Here is a 22524-nt window from a genome sequence, read left to right on the forward strand (position 1 = left end):
CAAATTAATCTTATCTAATAAAGATGGAATATGCAAATTGACCATCACACAGTAACAAGATGGCTGCACCCACAGCGGAGGCAGGGATCCTGTAACACAAGATGGCTGCGCCCACAGCAGAGGCAGGGATCCCGTAACACAAGATGGCTGCACCCACAGTGGAGTCCGAGTTCCTGTACTGAGCCTTAATGAGCAATAAGCAGGGTCTTAAGGCTGTGTGGCACTGGGCCAGGGCAGGGGACCTGAGGCTGCGCCCCCCGCCTGGTGGGGCTTGACAGGGGACCTCAGGCTGAGTCCTCCACCCCGTGGAGCTTGACAGGGGACCTCAGGCCGCGCCCCCCTACCTGGAAGGGCTTGACAGGGGACCTCAGGCTATGCCCCCCGCCCAGCGGGGCTTGACAGGGGACCTCAGGGTGCACCCCCTGGCCCGGGCTGGGGGAACCTCAGGTCATGCCCCCGCCCCGGCGCCGGGCCAGGCGACCTGAGGCCGTGCCTCCCACCCAACGGGGCTTGACAGGGGTGGGGCCGGCCGGGTCTGGATCTAGTCCAATGTGGGTGGGGCCAGTGGGTCTGGGTCTCGTGCTATTTCGAGGCACATGTGGGCAGGTGGGGACTTGACTTTGGTTCCCATGGCGCACCCCAGACTATAACAGGAGGAAGATTTTCATATACATTTTACTAATTTTCTTTCATCTCTGACACTATTATAGAGAAAGGGCAAATAGCAATATTAAAGTATTTCCTCTAATTAACTCCCTTTTAATGTGCACAAATTTCATGTACCGGGTCACTAGTGTGTGTGTGTGTGTGTGTGTGTGTGTGTGTGTGTGTGTATCATCATGATAATTAGCTTTCAATAAGATGGATTATAGGTGATTTTTAGTTTCTTATTTGCTTTCACTTTTTTATATTTTCTACAATGAACATACATTTACTAGTACATTCAGGAAAAAGGACTACCATATTTTCCGACTGGGCATACAGAAGATTTTCCTGAGTTAAAAAGTCGTCTTATATGCTAGAAAATATGGTATATTTTTTAAAGTACACAAATGATAGCATTTTCCTCTTTCACCATATTAGAATGTTTGTACATTGAAGGACATGACATGTAAGCCAAATGCCTAGAGGTCCAGGAGAAAAGACAATATTCAACCCCTTTTCACTTGTAATTCAAAATAATGAATGCATAACAAATTTGCATAACTTCATTATTTTCATTCTTTTAACTGTTCTCGAAACTATGTACAAATTATAACTGCTCATACAAGAAGGGAATGAAGGGAAAACAACCTGTGTAAAACCGCCAGTTACACTCTGCACTAGGAGCTCTGATAAACTGAACCTGATGGAAGCAGAAGAACATGGCTCTGAAGTAGATTTTATGAGGAAAGGAGGCTTGGAGAGGTTAAGTCACTAGGTGACGCCCACTAAACTATTCACAGGGTTTCCACCAGGATTTTAACCCGTGTCAGAGTCCATGTCTACTTCTACTATACAATGATGTCAACTTTTATTTTTAATCCACCAGGTTGTCCTTAGGGAGCTGTATGTTATACAGTAAGTAAATTAAACATCAATATAACTTCCTCAGGATATTTAGTATTCATGGGGATTAATATTCAGAGTTTTCAACCCAATTATTTTTAAAAAGATGTATATGGTTTAGATGCCCTCATCCTTCCTACCCCTCTCCCCCAACACAAATGGTTGGCCTAAACTATCACCTTGTACTACAGCAAAGCTCCCTCTTTTTTTATTTATTTACTAGAGGCCCGGTGCATGAAATTTGTGCACGAGGGGGAGAGGGAGGCCTGCACCCTCTTGCAATCTGGGACCTCTCAGGGGATGTCCAACTGCCGGTTTAGGCCCAATCCCGTGATTGGGCCTAAACCGGCAGTCGAACATCCCTCTCGCAATCCGGGACCGCTGGCTCCTAACTACTGGCCTGCCTGCCTGCCTGCCTGATTGCCCCTAACCACCTCTGCCTTGGCCCCCACCGCCGCGGCTTTGTCCGGAAGGATGTCCAAATGACTTAGGAAGGTTGTTCAGCTGTCTGGTCTAATTAGCACATTACTCTTTTATTATTATAGATTATTATAGGTTTTAAAATATATTTTAACTAGAGGCCCAGTGCATGGATTCGTGCACAGGTGGGGTCCATTGGTGAGCCAGTTTTGGCCCGATCCCTGCAGGCCCGATCAAGACAGGAGGGAGCCGGATCCTGTGCGTTGAGTGTCTGCCCCCTAGAGGTCAGTGTGCATCATAGCGACTGGTTGACTGGTTGAATGGTCAACCAGTCACTTAGGCTTTTATATATATAGATTAATTTCAGAGAGGAAGGGAGAGGGAGAGATAGAAACATCAATGATAAGAGAGAATCATTGATCGGCTGCCTCCTGCACGCCCCCTACTGGGGATCAAGCCCTCAACCCAGGCATGTGCCCTGACTAGAAATCGAACCATGACCTCCTGGTTCATGGGTTGATGTTCAACCACTAAGCCATGCCAGCTGGGCACTCCTCCTTTTATTAGCACTTTCTACTCTACTTCCTACACACAAACTCTAATAAGGAATACTACAATCAATGTCAGTAGACCTTCCCTAGGAATCTTTTTTATTAATTATGGACCTATTTGGGTTTTTCAAATTCTCCATAAGACAGTGACAAAAAAAAAAAAAAAAGAAAGAGAAGAAAAAGAAAAACCACTAAAATATCAGATTATTCCAAAACCATGAGATTGCCGAATTTCTTGAACTTAGAGTTTATGTCTCTTACTTGACTAGCATACAGTTTGGGTAACCACCGAAACTGTTACCATTTACACAAGGACAAGCAGAAGCAGGAGATGGGAAGGCTCTAGGCTTACACAAGGAAATGAAAACCTCCCCAGCAGCCCTGATTTGACCTTCACTACTTCCTGGTAACCAGCCTACAGTACGAAATTCTGAGTTTAGTATTCCTGAGCTGCAGCTTGTGCTAAATCTCCAAAATATTTTAATTCATTAGGCTGAGTGGGACAGGAAACATTTAAGCAGTGTTACAAAATCATACAATGTAGTGCCTGTATTCGTAGATAATCATGAAATTCGCTCAGTAAATTACAGTAATCCAAGTCCTAACCTCCCCAAAATGAATTTTCCCACTTTGCTTTTTGCAAGTTACTGATCTTTACTCCTAGCCGTAAGTTAGGCATCTAAATGGCACTGTCCTTTCAGGATTCCAGGTGTCACTCCGTAAACATTTAATGAGGTCATGCCCACTACTACATGTTTCCACAGAGCAATGAAGAGAATTCAATCAGCCTAAGGCTTCTCTGGGCAAGAAATTGATTTGTAAATGATAATAAGCAGGTTGAAACGCAGCAAATTTCTCATGCTTTACCATAAACCAGTTAAAGCATGGTGGGTTTTGTTTGCTGTTTTACTTTTATGGGTGTCAGTCATCAATTACAAAAAATATGGTTTTGAAAAAAAATTTTATTGAATTGGGGTGACACTGGTTAACAGAATAATATAGGTTACAAGTATACAATTCTAGAATACATCATCTGTATGTTGTATTGTGTGTTCAGTACCCCAAGTCAAGTCTCTTCCCATCATCATTTATGTTTTTAGATATGTATTTGCATATCCTAAATAAAAACAGCCAGGACTATTCATACTGGCCCATGGATAGAGGACATAAAATAAGTAAATCAAATATATATTTAGATGGAAGGAACTAGGAATAAATCAGGAACCTGACTTCATGATGCGTTGTGTATGTTCTCATCATTTTTACTACTTAACTCTGAGAAGTGAACCAATGCTTACAGTCACCGATGAGAGGTGGTAGAAATAGAGAGGAGACTGATATTTCAACTTTCAGAATATTAACACTTCAAAGCAACAATAACACTGCTCTAAATCTGTTGTTCATTTTTTAAAAATTTATCAGAAAAATGTTCCACTTAGAAGTTTACATGTGATTTGATTTTCATCGCTGCATAGATGAGGCAATTTTTAATTGCCCATGCCAACCAAGGAAAACTTGCAGTCCTTGAACAGAAAATCTCTTGCAAGGAAACCAACTTTCCAGTCTTTCTTCCATTCCTCCTCGCTATTTCACAGGAAGCAAACGCTTCTTGAAGAATTCTATTTAAACAGTGAGGCACGTTTCCAGATCTTAGCTATTGTCAATTGTGCTGCTATGAACATAGATAGGGGTGCATATATTCTTTCTGATTGGTGTTTTGGGTTTCTTAGGATATATTCCTAGAAGTGGAATCACTGGGTCCAATGGCAGTTCCATTTTTAATTTTTTGAGGAAACTCCGTACTGTTTTCCACAGTGGCTGCGCCAGTCTGCATTCCCACCAGCAGCATACTAGGGCTCCCTTTTCTCCACATCCTCAGGAGCCCTGGTCATTTGTTGATTTGTTAAAGGTATCCATTCTGACAGAAGCGAGGGGATACCTCATTGTCATCTTAATTTGCATCTCTTGGATGATGTTTTCATTTGTCTCTTGGCCATCTATATGCACATCCCATGGACACAGACAATAGTGTGGTAAAGACCTGGGGTGGGGGTGGGTGCAGGCTAGATGGGATCCATAGGGAAAAAGGGGGACATCTGTAATACTTTCAATAATAAAGATAAATATAAAAAATAATAAATAAAAAGTGAGGCATGTGACAGGAGTTGTGGGAAGGGGGTACACAGAGATTACCAAAGGAGCATAAAGTTAAAAAAAAGTTCATTATACCTAATTTAGAAATATATTACTTTCTCATTAGGCCTGAGCCATCACAAGAGTTATGGGTATGACAGAGGACTGTGAAGCTTCAGTTATCTTTAATTAAAAAGAATTGGGACTATTCAGAAAATGCAACCCGAGTGTGTTAGAAAATTATGAGTAAGCTGCTAGCCTCATCCGTCAAAGGCTACATGCTGTGTGCCCAAATGGCAGGCTTGGCTTTCCTAGCTCCCATGGTTTATCTAGCTACATGACTGACATTTTTATTTTATTTTATTTTATTTTATTTTATTTTATTTTTTTATATATACATTTCTTCACTTATTTCAGAGAGAAAGGGAGAGGGAGAGAGAGATAGAAACATAAATGATGAGAATCATTGATCGGCTGCCTCCTGCATGCCCCCCACAGGGGATCGAGCCCGCAACCCTGGCATGTGCCCTTGGCCGGAATTGAACCTGGGACCCTTCAGTCCGCAGGCCAACGCTCTATCCACTGAGCCAAACCGGCTAGGGCATGACTGACATTTTTAACCTTGAAGGAATCATTCTCACATTTAGGACTCAAAGAAACTGACCAACCACTCAAACAAATGTCTCACAATCAAAGGAAGGGAATCCTCTGTCCAGAGGGAGAAAAAAAAGTAGTTCAATAGGTTGCAGTTATTTTTATGAAGTCCTGAAGGAACAGTAGGAAAGGTATCAAAATTCATTAAAAAACAAAAATAATGAACAGATAGCTATACATTATCTTTGCAATTATCTTAAGTTTCAGATTTTCTATAACTTTAAAAACCTATTCCTTGTCACTTACCATTTTCTTTTAGCTACTCTTTCTGCATTTTATCAGCCCTTCCAAGTCATAAATCATCGCATAAGAGATGTTTACTTTTAAACACAAGTACCTAATATTTAAGATTAAAAAAACACACGCATGCAAATCAGAATACATGCTTCAAGCCACTCACTTGATCGTCAGGAAGTAATCTTTGCCAACATATAACAAAGATTTTAACATTTACTTTCCTCTTGGTGTTAGCAGTTAATTGAGCAGAGGTCAAGGACGCTACCGGCCTCTTATGAAACATGATTGTACTACCGTGAAGCTACTTATTAAACTGTCGGCTGTGATTTTCTTCAACTTAGTCACAAGTATAGGATATGCTCAGGCCAGAGTGGCTGGCACTCTTCCTGCGGTAGCAATTTATGGAAAGTAAAATGAAGCCACATTCATGAAAACTGCCCTCAGAATTCCAGGAAGATGCAGGGGAAAGTAGTCTGAGAACACTGATGTGGCCTCTACACACTTTCACCCATACTTCGGACGACACCTGTTTCCCTCAAGAGCAGGACTGGAAAAGGGGTGGTATTTGGGGCTCTATTATCTCTGAATGTTTGAGATCGCTCTTCAAAATTTCCAAAGTTAACAACTGTGCTACATTTATTTTAAAATGCGTGCTGGGTTTTAGAGTCTAAATGTTAACTATGGAAAGAAGAGTAAGAGTTATTTTAATTGCACACAGAAAATGTACCAAGGTATTTGGAAGTCACCTTCTTTTAGCACATTTTTAGGATACAGAATTTTAGAAAACCAGTATCTGCTAAAAGCATTTTTCTCTTTACCACCCACTAGAACTTCCCTGGACTGTGAGCAACTTTAATTGGCCACCACAATAAAAACACTCTCCTTCAACCTTCTTTTACAAATACTGGACTTAGAATTTCCTCTGAGGCCACCACGCAGAGAGCAACAGTTAATGAAATTGCATGCCTATATTTCCCAATTCTACCAATCTTTGCTTAAATGTTAAAATGTAATTATATATTTTAAGTGATCAAAATTTCCAATCTCGACAGTGGTGTTTTAGCTTAAAAATGAAACACCCCACCATAGGAGAAAAATCTGCACGGTAAAGTAATAAGATTTTAGTCATTTCCAGGCCATTACATTAAAAAGCACTTTGTAGTCATTTATTCTGTACCATAATTGAGAGCTTATTTGCCAAAAATCTAATGGGTTTTTTATTCATTTTAAATCACCCTGGCAAGAGCCAGCAGACTTGCAAACAGTGGGTTTTAAATGCTTTCTTTCAAAAGTAAAAAATGAAACATATCTATCAACAATTGAATCTAAAAAAACACACAAAATAAACCAACAAGCAGAACAGAAGCAGACTCATTCTAGTAGATGCAGAGAACATTTTGATGGTTGCCAGATGGAATGGGAGTTGGGCTGAGGTGGTGAGAAAGAAAAAAAAAAGGTGAAGGGATTAAGAAGTACAAATTGGTTGTTACAGAATAGTCATGAGGGAGGATTAAAATACAGCATAGGGACTATAGACAATAATATTCTAATAACTATGTGTGGTGTCAGATGAGTATCAGATTTACCAGGATAATCACTTTATAAGTTATATAATGTCTAATCATGGGGGTGTACACCTGAAATGAATATAATACTGAATGTTGACTGTAACTAAAAAATAAAAATGATTTTTTAAAAAAACCCTGTAAATAGACTGTAAAGGTAACAAATACTAAGATGTACATGGGACACCTTCCTGTATTAGAGATTAAAAGACTTATCTTGTCGGATTAAATTTTAAGAAACATGATGATCAGATTGTCTGATAAGAATTTCCAGAAGAAATATTGGGGGTAGGTTGGATTTAAGTCATTCCAAGTAAGCATAACTAAAACCTATACTTAATAAGCCAAATACTTTAAGAGTCCCATGCTCTACTGACTGACTGAGCTAGCCGGGCAGGTGAGCCAAATATTTTAGAAAATGTCTAAATTAGGTACATGGGTTGATATTAACAGAGAACCACAGTATAATATACTGCATTGTAAATTTTTCTAGGCAAATATTTTCCATCACAAATACCTGTATTTCATAGCAACATTAAACAATCAAGCAAATAAAAATATCGTAAATTATTTAACCCCACCAGGCTGTTTCTGAGTCATTTTTTATTTATTATTTTTTAATTTCTTTATTGATTAAAGTATTACATATGTGTCCTCATGAGTCATTTTTTAAATGTTTATACAACTGACTAATAAACTATAAATCTAAATAGAAATAGAATCTACATATCATGCTCCTCCCTTCCAATTTTCTATATCTGAATATCTCTGTCAGGTATCTTTTATATATTAACTAGAGGCCTGGTGCACAAAAATTCGTGCATTCGGGAGCAGGGGAGAGGGGTCCCCTCAGCCCTCCCTGTGCCCTCTCGCAATCCGGGACCCCTCGGGGGATGTCTAATTGACAGCTTAGGCCCGCTCCCCAGGGGATCGGGCCTAAGCTGACAGTCAGACATCCCTCTGGCAACCTGGGAGCCCTTGGCAGGTGGGCCTAAGCCGTTAGTTGGACATCCTTAGCACTGCCATGGAGGTGGGAGAGGCTCCCACCACCGCCACTGCGCTGGCCAGCCATGAGCTGGCTTCTGGCTGAGCTGCACTCCCCCTGTGGAAGTGCACTGACCACCAGGGGGCAGCTCCTGCATTGAGCGTCTGCCCCCTGGTGGTTAGTGCGTGTCATAGCGACCGGTCATTCCCAGTTGTTCCACCTTTAGGGTCAATTTGCATATTACCCTTTTATTATATAGGATTCTGGCAAAATAAAATTTGCGTGACTCACTTAAGTATACTGATCCATTTGTTTTGTGCTAGGGCAACAGGGGACTATTTCTCCATTACAGATTTTAATAAACTATAAATGAAATATTCAAATTCAACAGACTAAAATTATTAAGCACAACAGTAAATACTGACAAGTAATGAACCTTTAGAGCACTTCAAACATCATGGCTTACAACTTTTTTATAAAAGTATAACTGTACTGTAGCATTCTATTTTTTCTATTTAGCTTTTCTAAAAAAGTTTATAAAAAGAGAAATTCTCACAGAAGCATAGAGACAGTGCACTGATGTTACGGCATCACTTCTTAACCAGTGTTCATTCCTAAAATTCTGTAAAACTGTTTCAAAGGGTCTCCTGCTACATTGAGAACCCGAGTCCACTGTTTCACTTCAATAGCTAGACTCAATGCTTCAGACTTAACAAGGGCTCCAGCTGGAGAAGGGTTAGGCATCCACACAGTTACAAAAGCAATTTGCAAACCTGCCTCACATGAAAGAGAACATCTCATCACAGGTTGTTTTGTTTTTGTATGTTTTTATTAAAAAGGAAACTCAAGATAATTACAGATAGTTTAACCCTTTGCACTTGCTTGCTTTTTTCTCGATTCCTTTATTCTACTCGGGATTTAATTTTTTAAATGCCCCAGATTTTACAAAGCGCGGCAGTAGAATAAAAAACTGGAGTTTCTTTTCATACAAACTTATTTATTTGGATTTTTTTATATTTCAAATTATTGATACATTCAAAGAGTATAAAAAGAGCTGCTACCGATGCTAACCGTGTCGAGTCACACTCAACATCTGAGTGCAAAAGGTTAAAAACCAGAAATGCTGATATATCCACCTTCTCATAGAGTGACAAAGTTTTGGTAATTTCCCAGCTAATATCTATTTAAGACACACTTATTCTTTAATTAATACCAATTCTTCTAATAAAGTATACACATACTACTAAATATATATTTTCATAGTAAGTACCTCAATACTTAAGCACTAACCCAAATCATAAAATATTTTATAAAAACAAGAACTACAAATTATGTCTAAGCCAAATAATCATTAATCATGTACATTTACTGTTGAAGAGAGTAGCATACCCTTTGAGGCCCAAATGTATTCTTAAACCCAGGGACTCAATAGAAGATTAAAGGTGGGGAAAAAAAAAAAAACTTAGGTCATCTATTCCATTCTAATCTAGAACAGAACTGCTCCCAATGGTATCTGATTTAATTTTAATTCATCCAGTTTAAAATATCCTTGGTAATAACAAATTCCAATTGCTTTGCTTGGAAGCCTATTAGCGGACTAGTTGGTATTGATATAATACTGCAGCTAATTGTACCTCTCGGTTTGGGAAACCAGGGTGCTCTGCAGCAAGTCCATCAACCTAATTAGATAATGCAAAGTTAATTTTTCCTCAAGTTGCAGTGTACCAGCTCTTATACTCAGTGAACTCAATCAGGTCTCCCTGTTGGCATGTTTAAATGCTTTCTCAGGAGCAACACTTAAAAATGCAACAGAGGCTGGGAAGCCCAGAAGAGAATTTATAATGGGGCAGAAATGAGGACATTTCTCATTTTGAAATATTCAGGATTCTTAGCCACTGGAAGTTTTTCCCTCTCCAAGAAAGATGTAAGCCCTGGGTAATTGCAGCTCCACTTGTCTCAGCATTGCTTTCGGGATCACTAGGCTAAACTGGAGTGCAGCGGCAGACCTCATTTTTTTAGCTAGCATTACTGAAATGCTGAGCATACTGTTTTGTTATTCTGTTTTTTCTTTCCCAACTTCAAATATTAAAGTGTTGTTCTAAGCACAGCTTTACAAGTTACTGGATTTCAGACTAAAAGAGTACAAAAATGCCTAATGTGTATTACAAGCATATTTTTAATATAATGTCTACATTACATATAGCATCTATATATATAAAAGCCTAAGGCCGTGGTCAGCAAACTGCAGCTCGCGAGCCACATGCGGCTCTTTGGTCCCTTGAGTGTGGCTCTTCCACAAAATACCACGGCCTGGGTAAGTCTATTTTGAAGAAGTGGCATTAGAAGAAGTTTAAGTTTAAAAAATTTGGCTCTCAAAAGAAATTTCAATTGTTGTACTGTTGATATTTGGCTCTGTTGACTAATGAGTTTGCCGACCACTGGCCTAAGGGGCCGTTCCACCATTCGACTGGTAGCTATGACATGCACTGACCACTAGGGGGAAGATGCTCAAGGCACAGGCATGGAAATATGGAACAGACTGATGAATCTCAGAGGGAAGTGGGGAGGGGAGAGGGTGGGAAGAGATTAACCAAAGATCTTATATGCATACTAGAGGCCCATTGCATGGATTCATGCACCAGGGGGGTCTCTTGGCCTGGCCTGTGGGGATCGGGCCAAATCCCTGCACTGGACCTCTGACATCCCCCGAGGGGTCACAACTACATGAGTATAATTCAATTAAAAATATATAGATTGGGGCAAAAGTAGGTTTACAATTGTGAGTACTCAAAACAGAGTTTATTCTTGTATTATTATTTACTAATTATTGTATTATTTTCCATACAAGCAACTGTAAACCCACTTTTGCCCCACCCTTGTATACACATATGATTATACAGACACAGACACAGACACAGACACAGAATGATGGTTGGGGGGAGGTGAAAGCAGAAAAGATACAACCCCAAATGGATTATGTTCCTCTTCGGTAGTTAGAGTTTTCTAAAAAATACCCGTCCTTCACCCCTTGAACTTCTGTCATGTGATCCAGTTTTCCTGGGTCATCTTATTTACTGATGCCAATGAAGAGGCTACTGTAGTCCCTCTCAAATACCACTGGTTAGTTTGGCAACAGGTGAACTTACTTCCACAGCCACTTGCTACATCCTTAATTCTAATCAGATCTTGCTCAAATATTGTAGCATCTGAAATTGTTGATGGGCCCACCCTTAAGGAGATTACCTTTTGCTCCTGTTTTCGAGAGGGCAATATTCTGTAAAGCATTTTACCTCTGCCTGGACCTTCTTAGCACCTAAAATAAGGCACTTTCCATGTTTCTTTTTTCCTACCCATGTTTCTCTCCTCCATCCACATGAGCTCCCTTAATCTATCAATCTACTCCCTGAGCTATAGACATCACGTTCCTGCCAATGAGCTAGGCCCTCTGCATCCAATACTGACTTCTATTCTGAGTTCCATCTACCTGGTGAACACCTTCACTTGACTGACCCAAGTCTGTAAAATACCATATGCCCAAACCAAACCAAAGTTTTGTTTTGCAGCCTCCAAACCCACATGTTCTCTACACCTGTGCTTCTCAAAACGTGATCCCTGGACCACTAGCATCAGCAGCACCTGGCAGCTAGTCAGACATGCAAATTCTCTGCCCCACCGCAAACCAACTGAATCAGAACATCTGGGCACGAGGCTGAGTAATCTGTGTTTGAACACATTCTCAAGGTGATTCTGATGCCTGCTGAAGTTGAGAACCACTGCTCCAGACAATTCTGGTCCTTCTAAAGGCAGCCTTCCTTTCCTATGCCATCCAGTAGGACTCCTCCTCTCATCAGCTACCCTGGGGAATTCTACTTTCATACTATCTCTCTCTTCATATTTCATGTTCTCAGCCCCTCTCCCTGGTTAGGTCTCATCATCTCTTACAGAGACATTTCTCTCCACATTGAAATCTAGCCTGCACTTGATTCCAGATTATTCCTTACTAGAGGCCCGGTGCATGAAATTCGTGCACAGGGGTGTGTGTGTGTGTGTGTGTGTGTGTGTGTGTATGTGTCCCTCAGCCCAGGCTGCACCCTCTCCAATATGGGATCCCTCTCACAATCCAGGACTGCTAGCTTCCAACTGCTCGCCTGCCTGACTACCTGATTGCCCCTAATCGCTTCTGCCTGCCAGCCTGATCACCCCCTAACCATTCCCCTGCCAGCCTGATCGACACCTAACTGCTCCCCTGCCGGCCCAATTGCCCCTAACTGCCCTCCCCTGCTGGCCTGGTCTCCCCTAACTGCCCTCCCCTGCTGGCCTGGTCACCCCTAACTATCCTCCCCTGTAGGCCTGGTTGCCCACAAGTGCCCTTCCCTGCTGGCCCAGTCACCCCTAACTGCCCTCCCTTGCCAGCCTGGTCGCCCCCATCTGCCCTCCACTGCAGGCCTGGTAACCCCTAACTGTCCTCCCCTGCAGGCCTGGTCCCCCCCCAACTGCCCTCCCCTGCAGGCCTGATTGCCCACAACTGCCCTCCCCTGCTGGCCATCTTTGACCATATGGGGGTGGCCATCTTGTGTGTTGAAGTGATAGTCAATTTGCATATTACCTCTTTATTATATAGGATTATATAGGATACCCTGGCTCTGACCATTCAGTGTTCAATTGTTTAGGGTTCAGGTTCTATTGATCTTTCTACGGTCCTCTCTTCCATCCCTCCACTCCCTCCTCCCATCTTCCAGCCATGCAGGCCCCAGGATTTGCTTCAATCTTTCATGCTTTTGCTCACAGTTCCTTCGTCCCTGCCCTAAGATGAGCTCTCTGACGGCAGACGAGATGCTGCTTGCTCTGTGATCCCACAGGACCCAGTGAACTTAGTTAATACAGTTTTTGTCACACCCATTGCAATTGCTATTTGTGTGTCTGGCCCACAAACCTGTGGCCAAACAAGTTATTACTCATTTTGTTTATCTAGGACCAGCTCACAGAGTGCGATGATCATATAATTTGTCATCCAACCCAGAGCCCTGCCTATATCTGCAAGCTCATCAAGTACTGTATTCCCTCCAAACTCGCCATGCTCCAGTTACATTGGCCTCGTCCCTCCCTCCCACTATTTTTTTTTTAATTGATTTTTAGAGAGAGAGGAAGGGAGAGGGAGAGGGAGAGAGAGGAAGAGAGAGGGAGAGAGAGGGAGAGAGAGGGAGAGAGAGGAAGAGAGAGGGAGAGAGAGGGAGAGAGAGAGAGGGAGGGAGAGAGAGGGAGAGAGAGAGAGAGAAACATTGATGTGAGAGAGAAACATCAATCGACAGAGAAACATCTGTCGGCTGTCTTCTACAAACCCCCTACTGGGGATCAAGATCAAAACGTGGGTATGTGCCCTGACCAGGAATCAGACCCCACCACCTTTCCATGCATAGGACAAACCAAGTCACTGAGCCACACCAGCCAGGGCACAGACTAAAAGGGTACAAAAAATTGCCTACTATGTATTTTAATCATTTTTCATATAATGTCTACATTGCACATAGTATATATTATATATTATCAAAACTACATGATTAGGATTCATTCTGTTTCTCAAACATACAGGCCCCTTTTTCAAACTCCGAGGCTTCACACTTGATGCTCCCTCTGTCTGAAATGCTCTTCCTCAGAACTGCATTACAGGCTCATACTCTGTGGGCCTCATTTCAGCCATCATCTTCTCGGACCTTCCCTGAGTGGTTCCTGCTGCCCCTTTCTCTTTCACATTGCCCTGTATTGTCTTCACAGTGATGGTCGCTATTTGAAATGACCTCTCTGTTGACCGTCTCCCCTTCTGTAGTCTGCAGGGTCTCGTCTATGCTATTAAAAACCATAGGCACAGGGTAAGGCCAGAGAGCAAAGCTCTGAAGTCAGAACACCTGGCTCTGCCACTTCCTAAGTAAAGGACCTTGGGCAAGGCACTTACCTCTCTGTAACTCATCTATAAAGTGGGGATTATATCAAATTTGCATTAGAGGGCCACTGTTTCAATGACACAACATAATACATCTAGAATGGTTAGCTGACACAAAGTAGGGATTCAATGTATGTTCTCTATTACCGTTGCTATTATTTACTACTCTATGGCATCTCCAATGCTTGGGACAATTGATACTTAGTAGGCAATCAATATTTGAAGTATTTGTTGAGTGAATTAGTGACTCAAGAGTTGATGAAAAAAATGAGTGCCACCAATCCCTCAACTCCTCTTCAAAACTTCCAAGGAGCTTTTCTATCTTGCTGGATAAAACCCCACCCCAGTTCCCTAGCCTACTACTTAATTCCCTGCAAAACATGGTCCAAACTTGCTTTTCCAATCCTAAATCTACCACTTTTCACCAGAAAACCAGACTTCTTTCTAGTCTCACCATATTCCTTTAGTCTAGAACACTGATTTTCAACCTTTTTCATCTCATGGCACACAAACTAATTACTAAAATTCTATTCACGTCAAACAATGCTTTTTTTTTTTTGCCAATCTGACAAAAAATAGATACAATTTTGATTCATTTGCACGGGACAGCTATTGTTTTGTTGGCTGTTGTCATTTTATTTGACAATCTAAAGGAAAGAAATCAGAGCCCCTGACTAAATAGTTATGTATTGTATTTTAAAAATCCTTGCAGCACACTGATGAAAAACCGCTGGTCTAGAATGATGTTCCCTTCATCGGTACCTGTCAAAATCCCACTGATACTCTAGGTCCAGCCAAATGCCATGATCTTCACTCTTGCCTCTGAACATACACATCCTACAGCTGTGTAAAATCTCCTTTTTATGAGTGTTCCATATTCACACCATTTATCTCACTTATGAGAGGAGATTGGAGTTTGTGTTCTTGCCTTCTCCAGCATCCAGCCCCAGTGCCTTTCAGGGAAGAAAGCCCTCAATACGTTATTTTGAACGTATGGATGGCTGGAGGTTGGGAAGTACTGTAAAAACACATCAAAAGAAAATTGCTGTTAGTACAGATATAACACCTACTGTGTGGTTGTCAGGTCAAGACCTAAGTAACATCTTTGTGATGTCAAAACTTTCCATCTCTCCACTGTTCAGTATACTATCTCCACCGCCTATAGCAATGGATGGGCATATGCCAGTGATGGGCAACCTTTTGAGCTTGGTGTGTCAAACTTCGCCAAAAAACTGAGCATAAGTCGGGGAGTGTGTCACTTTGAGGAAAAAACATTATTTCGCAAATGTTTCATCCTCAGGAGCAGCAAATGTTTCATCCTTGGCATGCGGCCGCCTCAGCGGCCGCGTGTCATCAGAAATGGCTACATGTGTCAGTGCTGACACGCGTGTCATAGGTTCGCCATCACTGGCATATGCTAAACAATAAATATCTGAAATATTCCTTGAGTGAATGAGTGCCATGTTTATAACCTATCTTCCGATTCTTACAAAGAAGTTTGTCCACACTGCTAATATATATTCCACCTTCTCACCGTTCTCCCTCTTCCACCATCCATTCTAACTATAAAATCATTTCTTTCATAGCCTCAAGCTATAGCCATTTTATCCTCGAAACTTTCACTTCTATACATGTGAGGCAAAAGTAGGTTTAAAATTGTATGTGAAACAGAGTTTATTCTTGTATTATTTCTTAATTATTGTATTATTTTCCAAGAAACAACTGTAAACCTACTTCAGCCACACCCTGTATTTAACTTCTTTTTCCCTTTTGTCAGATTATAAATGCATTCTTCTGGAATGAAAATCAGAATTCAAAATCGGTACAAAGACAACGATCTAGGTTAAAGTTGAAGATAGTCATTTTCTTACATTCAATAGCTATTTAAAACTTGATGTCCATCTCTTTCAGTAACTCTGAAGTTAGAATTTACAAATACTCTGTTTACAAATGGCCCAGCCTCAGAATTCTGATTTTCATTCCCACGATGCATTATTTTTTCTCTCTTGGACTCCAATTTACTATTAAATGATCTAATGCAGCTTATGCTAAACCCAAACTGTCACCCACACCTTATCTCCCATTCCATGCAGCTAGGCGAATACACAAAATAGTTATCCAAATTTGACTGTTCAATAGTTTTCATTCTTTCTTTACTAGTAATTGTGCTCTCCCTGAATAGCTTTTCCAAATCACCAACTGGTTTGGTTATTAATGGAACATATCCTTGTGATAGCTCTCATATTGTTTCCTTACACTGCTTGGATGAGGAAGAGGGGAAGGAACCCAGGCCATTGCCTCTTTCTCTTCCAGTAGGATGTGATCCCTTGAGAGCAGGGACTTTTACTTCACGTGTTCTTGGTATTTTCCAATGGGGTCTTACTGGGGGGAAAGGTGAGGGAGTAACAGGTCTGATGGCTGACTTTTGACCACTAAGTGGGAAACAGTTCCACAGAATGGACAGATACAGCAATTCTCAGGAATGTTTGCATATCCAGGTGTCCTGACCTATGGGGGTGTCATGAGTGAATGGTTGTGAATGACTAGCACCTTGGGAGACACTCCGTGAGCAGAAAACATGAATCCCGCCTCCAAATGGCTCAGTGAGTGGTTTACAGGCGCCTTTAGGAAAGGTGAAAGCTTCTGATTCTTGACTCAGAAGAATATATGTGAATATAAAAGTCTGCATTAATTTCAAGAGGTCTACAAACCTTGAATTTATTAGACTTGGCAACGGGGAAGTTTTTTTTTATTGCAGCATTGGGGGAGGACAGCGAAACAGAACAAAAACCAATCCCAGGCATTTTGCCTGGGGAACTGAGGCAAAAGTGTCCACTTAGGACTTCAGATACCATACTCTCTTGCTAAGTGACAGCTCCATCCCTAATAGTATACGTGGCACTTCCCTTGGAAATAAAATCTCATGGCCAAGGGCAGAGTTTTTCAGGTTGCAACCAATCATCATTGAGTTAAAATGGCTTTCATAAGGTGGAACGTGACAGGGTAATCCATTCACTCATCCTGGTTTAAGTGATACTCATTTCAACCAGTCTTAGCTTGCCCAGCACATAAAACTCCTCTGCCTGGGAATGGTTCCTGGATTTGTCCTACTATTTACGCTCTGAACCCAAGTGGCAGTGATGGTTTGACTAAAGTAGCAACTGCACAGAGAATCATCAGCTCGCACCAGTACTGGATGTGCTGTATTAGAACCACTAACGATCTTTCAACATTTCCATTACAAACCTCTATTTTCAGAGGCTTATGACTCAACTTGAAACACTCAGTCAGGAATAAATCTGGGATACACAGTCTGGGAGGTAATATAATTTATTTAATGAAAGGAACTTTTTGTACTTTGCAAGTGCTAAACAGATGGTATTAATCAATGCTGACCTTAAAATATCTAGAGGACAAAGCCTAAAAAATATAAGCTTTCCCATAACCATAAAATAGGACATAAGAATGTATGAAATTTGTCTTCAGAACTTTCAGTAATGCAACAAATAATCTATCATCCTAAGCCTCCTGACGCCGCCTTCTCCATCACTCCCGCATCCAATCACCTAGTCCTGATGCCTTTGTATCTTTAATAGCCCTTGAATCAATTTACTTTTCTCCACTTCCACTGTCACCCTGCCAATCCAAGCAACATCCTGTCCCACCTGAACTGTTATAACCTCCAGCAGGATGCCTACTATCTGCTCTTGCTCCAAATCAATTCATCCTTTCTGCAGGCAGCCAGGGCAATCTTTTCAAAACACAAAGCTGATCGTTGTCTCTCTGCTACTTAAAAACCCTTTAATGGCTTCCCCACTGCTCTAAAGACCTAATCCTTAGCATGGTGTACAAGACCCACACTTACCTTTGCATCCTCACCTACCGATCCTCTCTCTCTGCATGTTCTAACTATACGGATCTTCTTCCAGTGCCTCAGTTCACCATGCTGCCTCCTACCTCAGGGCCTTCTCCCTCTCTGGAGTGTCCCCTCCCACTCCAACAGCTACTTTTTCAAATCTTCAGATTTCAACTCAAAAACCCTATCTTCAGGTAAGCCTTTTATGACCAAGCTCCTCCATTTTCTTCTCTCTCTCCGCTCTCCCCCACCCCCCCACCCCCCACCGCCAGGTTTTTCTTCACAGCACAATTGGTATTGGTTGATTTATGGAGCCTTGACTAATGTGCCTTTTTTTTCCTTCTTCTTCTTTTGACTAAACTGCAAGATTTAAGGTTAGGGGCAAGAAGTGTTTCCTCAACAACTAACACTGATATAGAGTAGGCACTCAAAAATGAAATGTTTGTTGACTATAAAATCGTACACCACAGAGGACAATTTGAACAGAGTACAATTCACACCATTCACCTTAAACGGCAAGAGGCCCCGCGACTGAAGGAAGATAAATGTGTTGCTCTTGTCTTGACCACAGATAATGCATCTTGCAATAGTGCCTAGGCTGATCTAAAGCAAGGAAGTAGGCCAGGTTTTAAAAAAAAAAAAAAAAAAGGACCAGGTTGCAACAGGCTTTAGTACCTGGAACACTGCAAGTACAAAACAAGTGGCACGGCACAGGGCAGAACCATGAGTATAAGTTTGCTGGAAGCGAGGCAGAACCTATATTTGATAAACTGGATTCCTGCAGCCTATCTCAGGCCATTTATAGACATCCAGAAAAGTCCATATGTGGGTCAGCATTAAAGGAGAGGCAGGCGTCTCACAGTGGGTGGAGGAATCTACAGTTATAATCAAAGGAAAAGAACGTGGGGGTAAGGGAAACTGGGGGGTCAGAATCTTCCATAAAGGAGATATTTTTTTAATGCTTTCTCTCAGAAACTCTTAGTTTAGTTTTTTAGTCTTTTAAATTGATTTTTAGAGAGAGGAAGGGAGAGAAAGAGAAACATTGACGTGATAGAGAAACGGCGATCAGTTGCCTCCTGAAGGCGCCCCCAACTGGGGATCAAAACCTCAACCTGGGTGTGCGCCCTGACCAAGAATCAAACCTGCCACCTCTTGGTGTACTGGACGATGCTCCAACCAACTGAGCCATACTGGCCAGGGCTTAGTTTGGTTTTCATTAATGGGAGACAATAGTTCTTTTATTTATGCTCTTATGACTTATAATCTGTATTCTATACCTTACTGTTTGCCTGCAAAGTTAATAAAAAGGTTTGGCTTTTCTGATCCATAAGCATTCTTTTCAATGTTAATTATGTTTGAAAAGTCTTAAAGCTAGCTTCTGTCTTTGGCAAACAAAATTACATTGGATCCACTGACAAATTAATGATGAATGAGGATACCTTCTGAGAAATGTGTCCTTACACGAACCTAGATGGTATAGCCTACTACATATGTAGGTCATATGGTATAACCTGCTGCTCCTAGGCTACAGGCCTGTATAGCATGTTACTGTACAAAACAACATGAGATTAAATCATGCCCAAGAGAAAAATGATGCAATCAAGAGACATGGTAAATGGGACATGTGTAAGGCTGTATACACACATTATATGTGTGTGTGTGTGTGTATATTATTGATTTCAGAGAGGAAGGAAGAGGGAGGGAGAGGGACAGAGAGAGAGAGAGAGAGAGAGAGAGAGAGAAACATCAATGATGAGAGAGAATCATTGATCAGCTGCCCCCTACTGGGGATCGAGCCAGCAACCTGGGCATGTGCCCTTGGCCGGTATCAATCCCAGCACCCTTCAGTCCATGGGCCAACGCTCTACCCACTGGGCCAAACCAGCTAGGGTTCAGGCTGTTTTAGAGCAAAGTTTTATTTTTAAGAAGAAAGAGCACACTCTAAAATACTGATAAAAAGTATAGTAATACATAAACTAACAACATAGTCATTATCATTATCAGTATTATGAACCGCACGTGATTGTATGTGCTACGCTTTTATACAATTTGGCAGCACAGGTTTGTTTGTGCCAGCATCACAATCACAGGACCCGCATGTTGCACTGTGACATCACCATGGCTACCATGTCACTAGGTGAAAGGAATGTTTCAGCTCCATTATAATTTTATGGGACTACTGTCGAATATGCAGTCCCTAGTTGACTGAAATGTCATTATGCGGCACGTGACTGTAATTTTGACCGAAATCAATGTATCACCACCTCCGAGAGCTATGAAATGGGCGCGGTGGCTCGGTACTTACATATCAGCACAAACAAAATGTGTTGGGGGGTGGGCATTGGTGCTGACGCTCCACCCCTGGTCTAGACTTGCCATCTGAACTGGGGGGCATTTTGAACACGGCTAGTTTTGTCAGTTCTCCTCAATTTCTCTCCCAGAAAACGGGGTTTTAACATTTCTAGCTCTTCGTAAAAGGCCATTTAACTTAAAACAAATACTCTCAAACAACTGTAATATTCAATTTTTTTTTTTTTTGGCCAATGAGTCATTTTGAAAGTAAAATCATACAAAGGCTGGCACCAGTCCCTGAGAGCTGACAGGCTTAAAACCACAAAAGCAAAATTTGCCCCCCTCACCCCCCCATGAACTTTAAAGTAGATGGCTTGGATGGGAACCCACCACCGATATTTTAAAGAGATTCCACTACCGTAAAAACTTCAGATACTAAAACGTAAGAGTAAACCCAGCCATCATATAGGCAGGAACTTAATAAGGAAATCTCCTCCTAAGATTCTTATTCAAGAAAAAAAAAAAAAAGCCTCCTCGCCCAACTCCCTGATGCTAACTTTCCCGAAGAAGAAAAGTTAATAAAGGAGATCACACAGATGCAACGCAGAAAATATTTGCAAAAGGCACTTCACAACGGAGCACAGCTCTTCCAGAGGCCCCCCGGCTACTTGGTGGCCCCCAACTTCCCACGCCCTCCCTTACCTCCCAGGGCAGCCGGCCCAGGGGACTACCCCAGGGTCCGGGGTCGGGAGGGAGGGGAGTGGTTCCTTTGGGGGTAAGGATGTCCGGCAGGAGGGCGAGGCCGGGAAGCCCGAAGACGAAGCTGCAGTAACCGCGGCCCCATCCCAGCTCGGCCCGGTAACTCCAGTTCCGAGGCGCCCGACTCAACCCTCCCAGGCGAGGGAGTGCCCAGGCGGACACGCGCTCCGCGGGCGGCAGACAAACGCGTCGCAGCGGAGCTCAGCGCCCCTCCGCGTCGGGCTGAGCGAGCGGGGCGCCGGCACAAGTTAGTTTCCCGGCCGAGCAGTCCGGTCGCAGCCCGGGAAGAGGAACCGGCCCCGGGAGAAGGGCTTCCCCAGAAGGGGGGTGGCACGGGGGGGGACCCGGCCCCAGAGCGGGAGGGGCTGCCTCTCTCCCCGCATCGGGCCAACCGCCCCTCCCGTCGCCAAGGAAGCGGGAGGCAGGGCCGGTCCAGGACGAGGCCTCGCGCGCCCATCGCACCCCGGCCACCGGCCACCGGAGAGGCGGGGGCGGCGACGCTGCCCGTAAGAGCCGGAGGCGGAGCGCCATCTCCCTTCCACCCGTCCACCCGCCCCCCGGCGGCGGGCAGGCAGGGGGAGCCCCGGCTGCAGCACCCCCGGACGGGCGGGGGCGGAGGGAGGGCTGGACCGAGGGGCCTGGGCCGGACCGGTGGTGATGGCAGCGGCGGCATCTCGCCTCCTCCGGGCCTGCCCGCGCCACAGGCCGCAGCCTGGACCAACCCCGCATCCCCCGCCACGACCGCCGCGGTCCCACCCCGAGGAGTCGGGGGCTGGGCGGCCGCGCCCCCCGCCCCCAGGGACCCGATTTGCTCCCGCTCCGCCCAGAGGTCCCGGCGAGGAGCGCGGCCGCCGGAGCCGCCGCCGCCGCAGCGCGGGGTGCTCGGGGCGGGGAAGCGCGGGAGGAAGGGGCGGCGAGGGGGCGGGCCGGCGGCGGGCAGCGGGGACCCGGGCGGCGGGGACCGAGTGCGTGGGGCTCGGCGACCGCGATCGCCCGCGCGGCGCCCGCACCACCTGCGGAGCTGCGGCGCCCCCGCCGCGCCCGACCCCGCCGCTCCCGCTCCCGCCACTCGCGCGCAAACAAAACAAGTTGCAGGTCGCCGCCACCGGAGGGGGCGGGCGGGTCACTCACCCTCATTCTGCTCAGCGGGCTCGGGTCGTCCAGCCGCGGGGACAGGGAAGACCAGAGGACCACCAGCCCCAGGAAGCTTCCCACCAGCAGCAAACTGCGTAAGATGAACCCAATCTTCAGCCTCATCTTCCTCCGGCGGCTGGAGACACACAGCCGGGCGCAGCCGCCGCCACTGCTCTCCCCTCCCTCCTTCCCCCTCCTCCGGCTCTCCTCCGCCCTCCCCCACCCCTGCCGCCTCGGCTGCCGCCCTCCCCGCCGCCTGCCCTTCCCAGCTCCAGATCCGGAACTCCCCTCGGCTGTACCTTCCCGGCCCTGCCCTCCACCCCCGCCCCGCGGCCCCGCGCTCCGCGCTCCGCGGCCGCGGTACTCCCCCTCCGCCGGCGGCCTCCGCAGAGCGCCAACCGACCCGTGCGCCTCGCTCTCTCCGCTGCCTCTCTGTCTACCTGGCCGCTTCC

The 22524-nt window shown here is 44.1% G+C and overlaps 1 protein-coding gene across 3 annotated transcripts in view; it reads right to left on the reverse strand.

The window, feature by feature from the left end:
- The window catches only part of GALNT7 (polypeptide N-acetylgalactosaminyltransferase 7), a 130608-nt gene extending 108364 nt beyond the window's left edge, over positions 1-22244 (reverse strand). For all 3 annotated transcript variants that reach the window (XM_008155236.3, XM_028130710.2, XM_028130709.2), the window contains exon 1: positions 22070-22244. In XM_008155236.3, the coding sequence (XP_008153458.1) occupies positions 22070-22195 (126 nt within the window). In that variant the 5' untranslated portion in view covers positions 22196-22244. The remainder of the gene's footprint in view (positions 1-22069) is intronic.
- Between the last annotated feature and the right edge of the window lie 280 nt (positions 22245-22524).

This window comes from Eptesicus fuscus, chromosome 6, assembly GCF_027574615.1.
Source record: "Eptesicus fuscus isolate TK198812 chromosome 6, DD_ASM_mEF_20220401, whole genome shotgun sequence".
NCBI classification, from domain to species: Eukaryota; Metazoa; Chordata; class Mammalia; order Chiroptera; family Vespertilionidae; genus Eptesicus; species Eptesicus fuscus.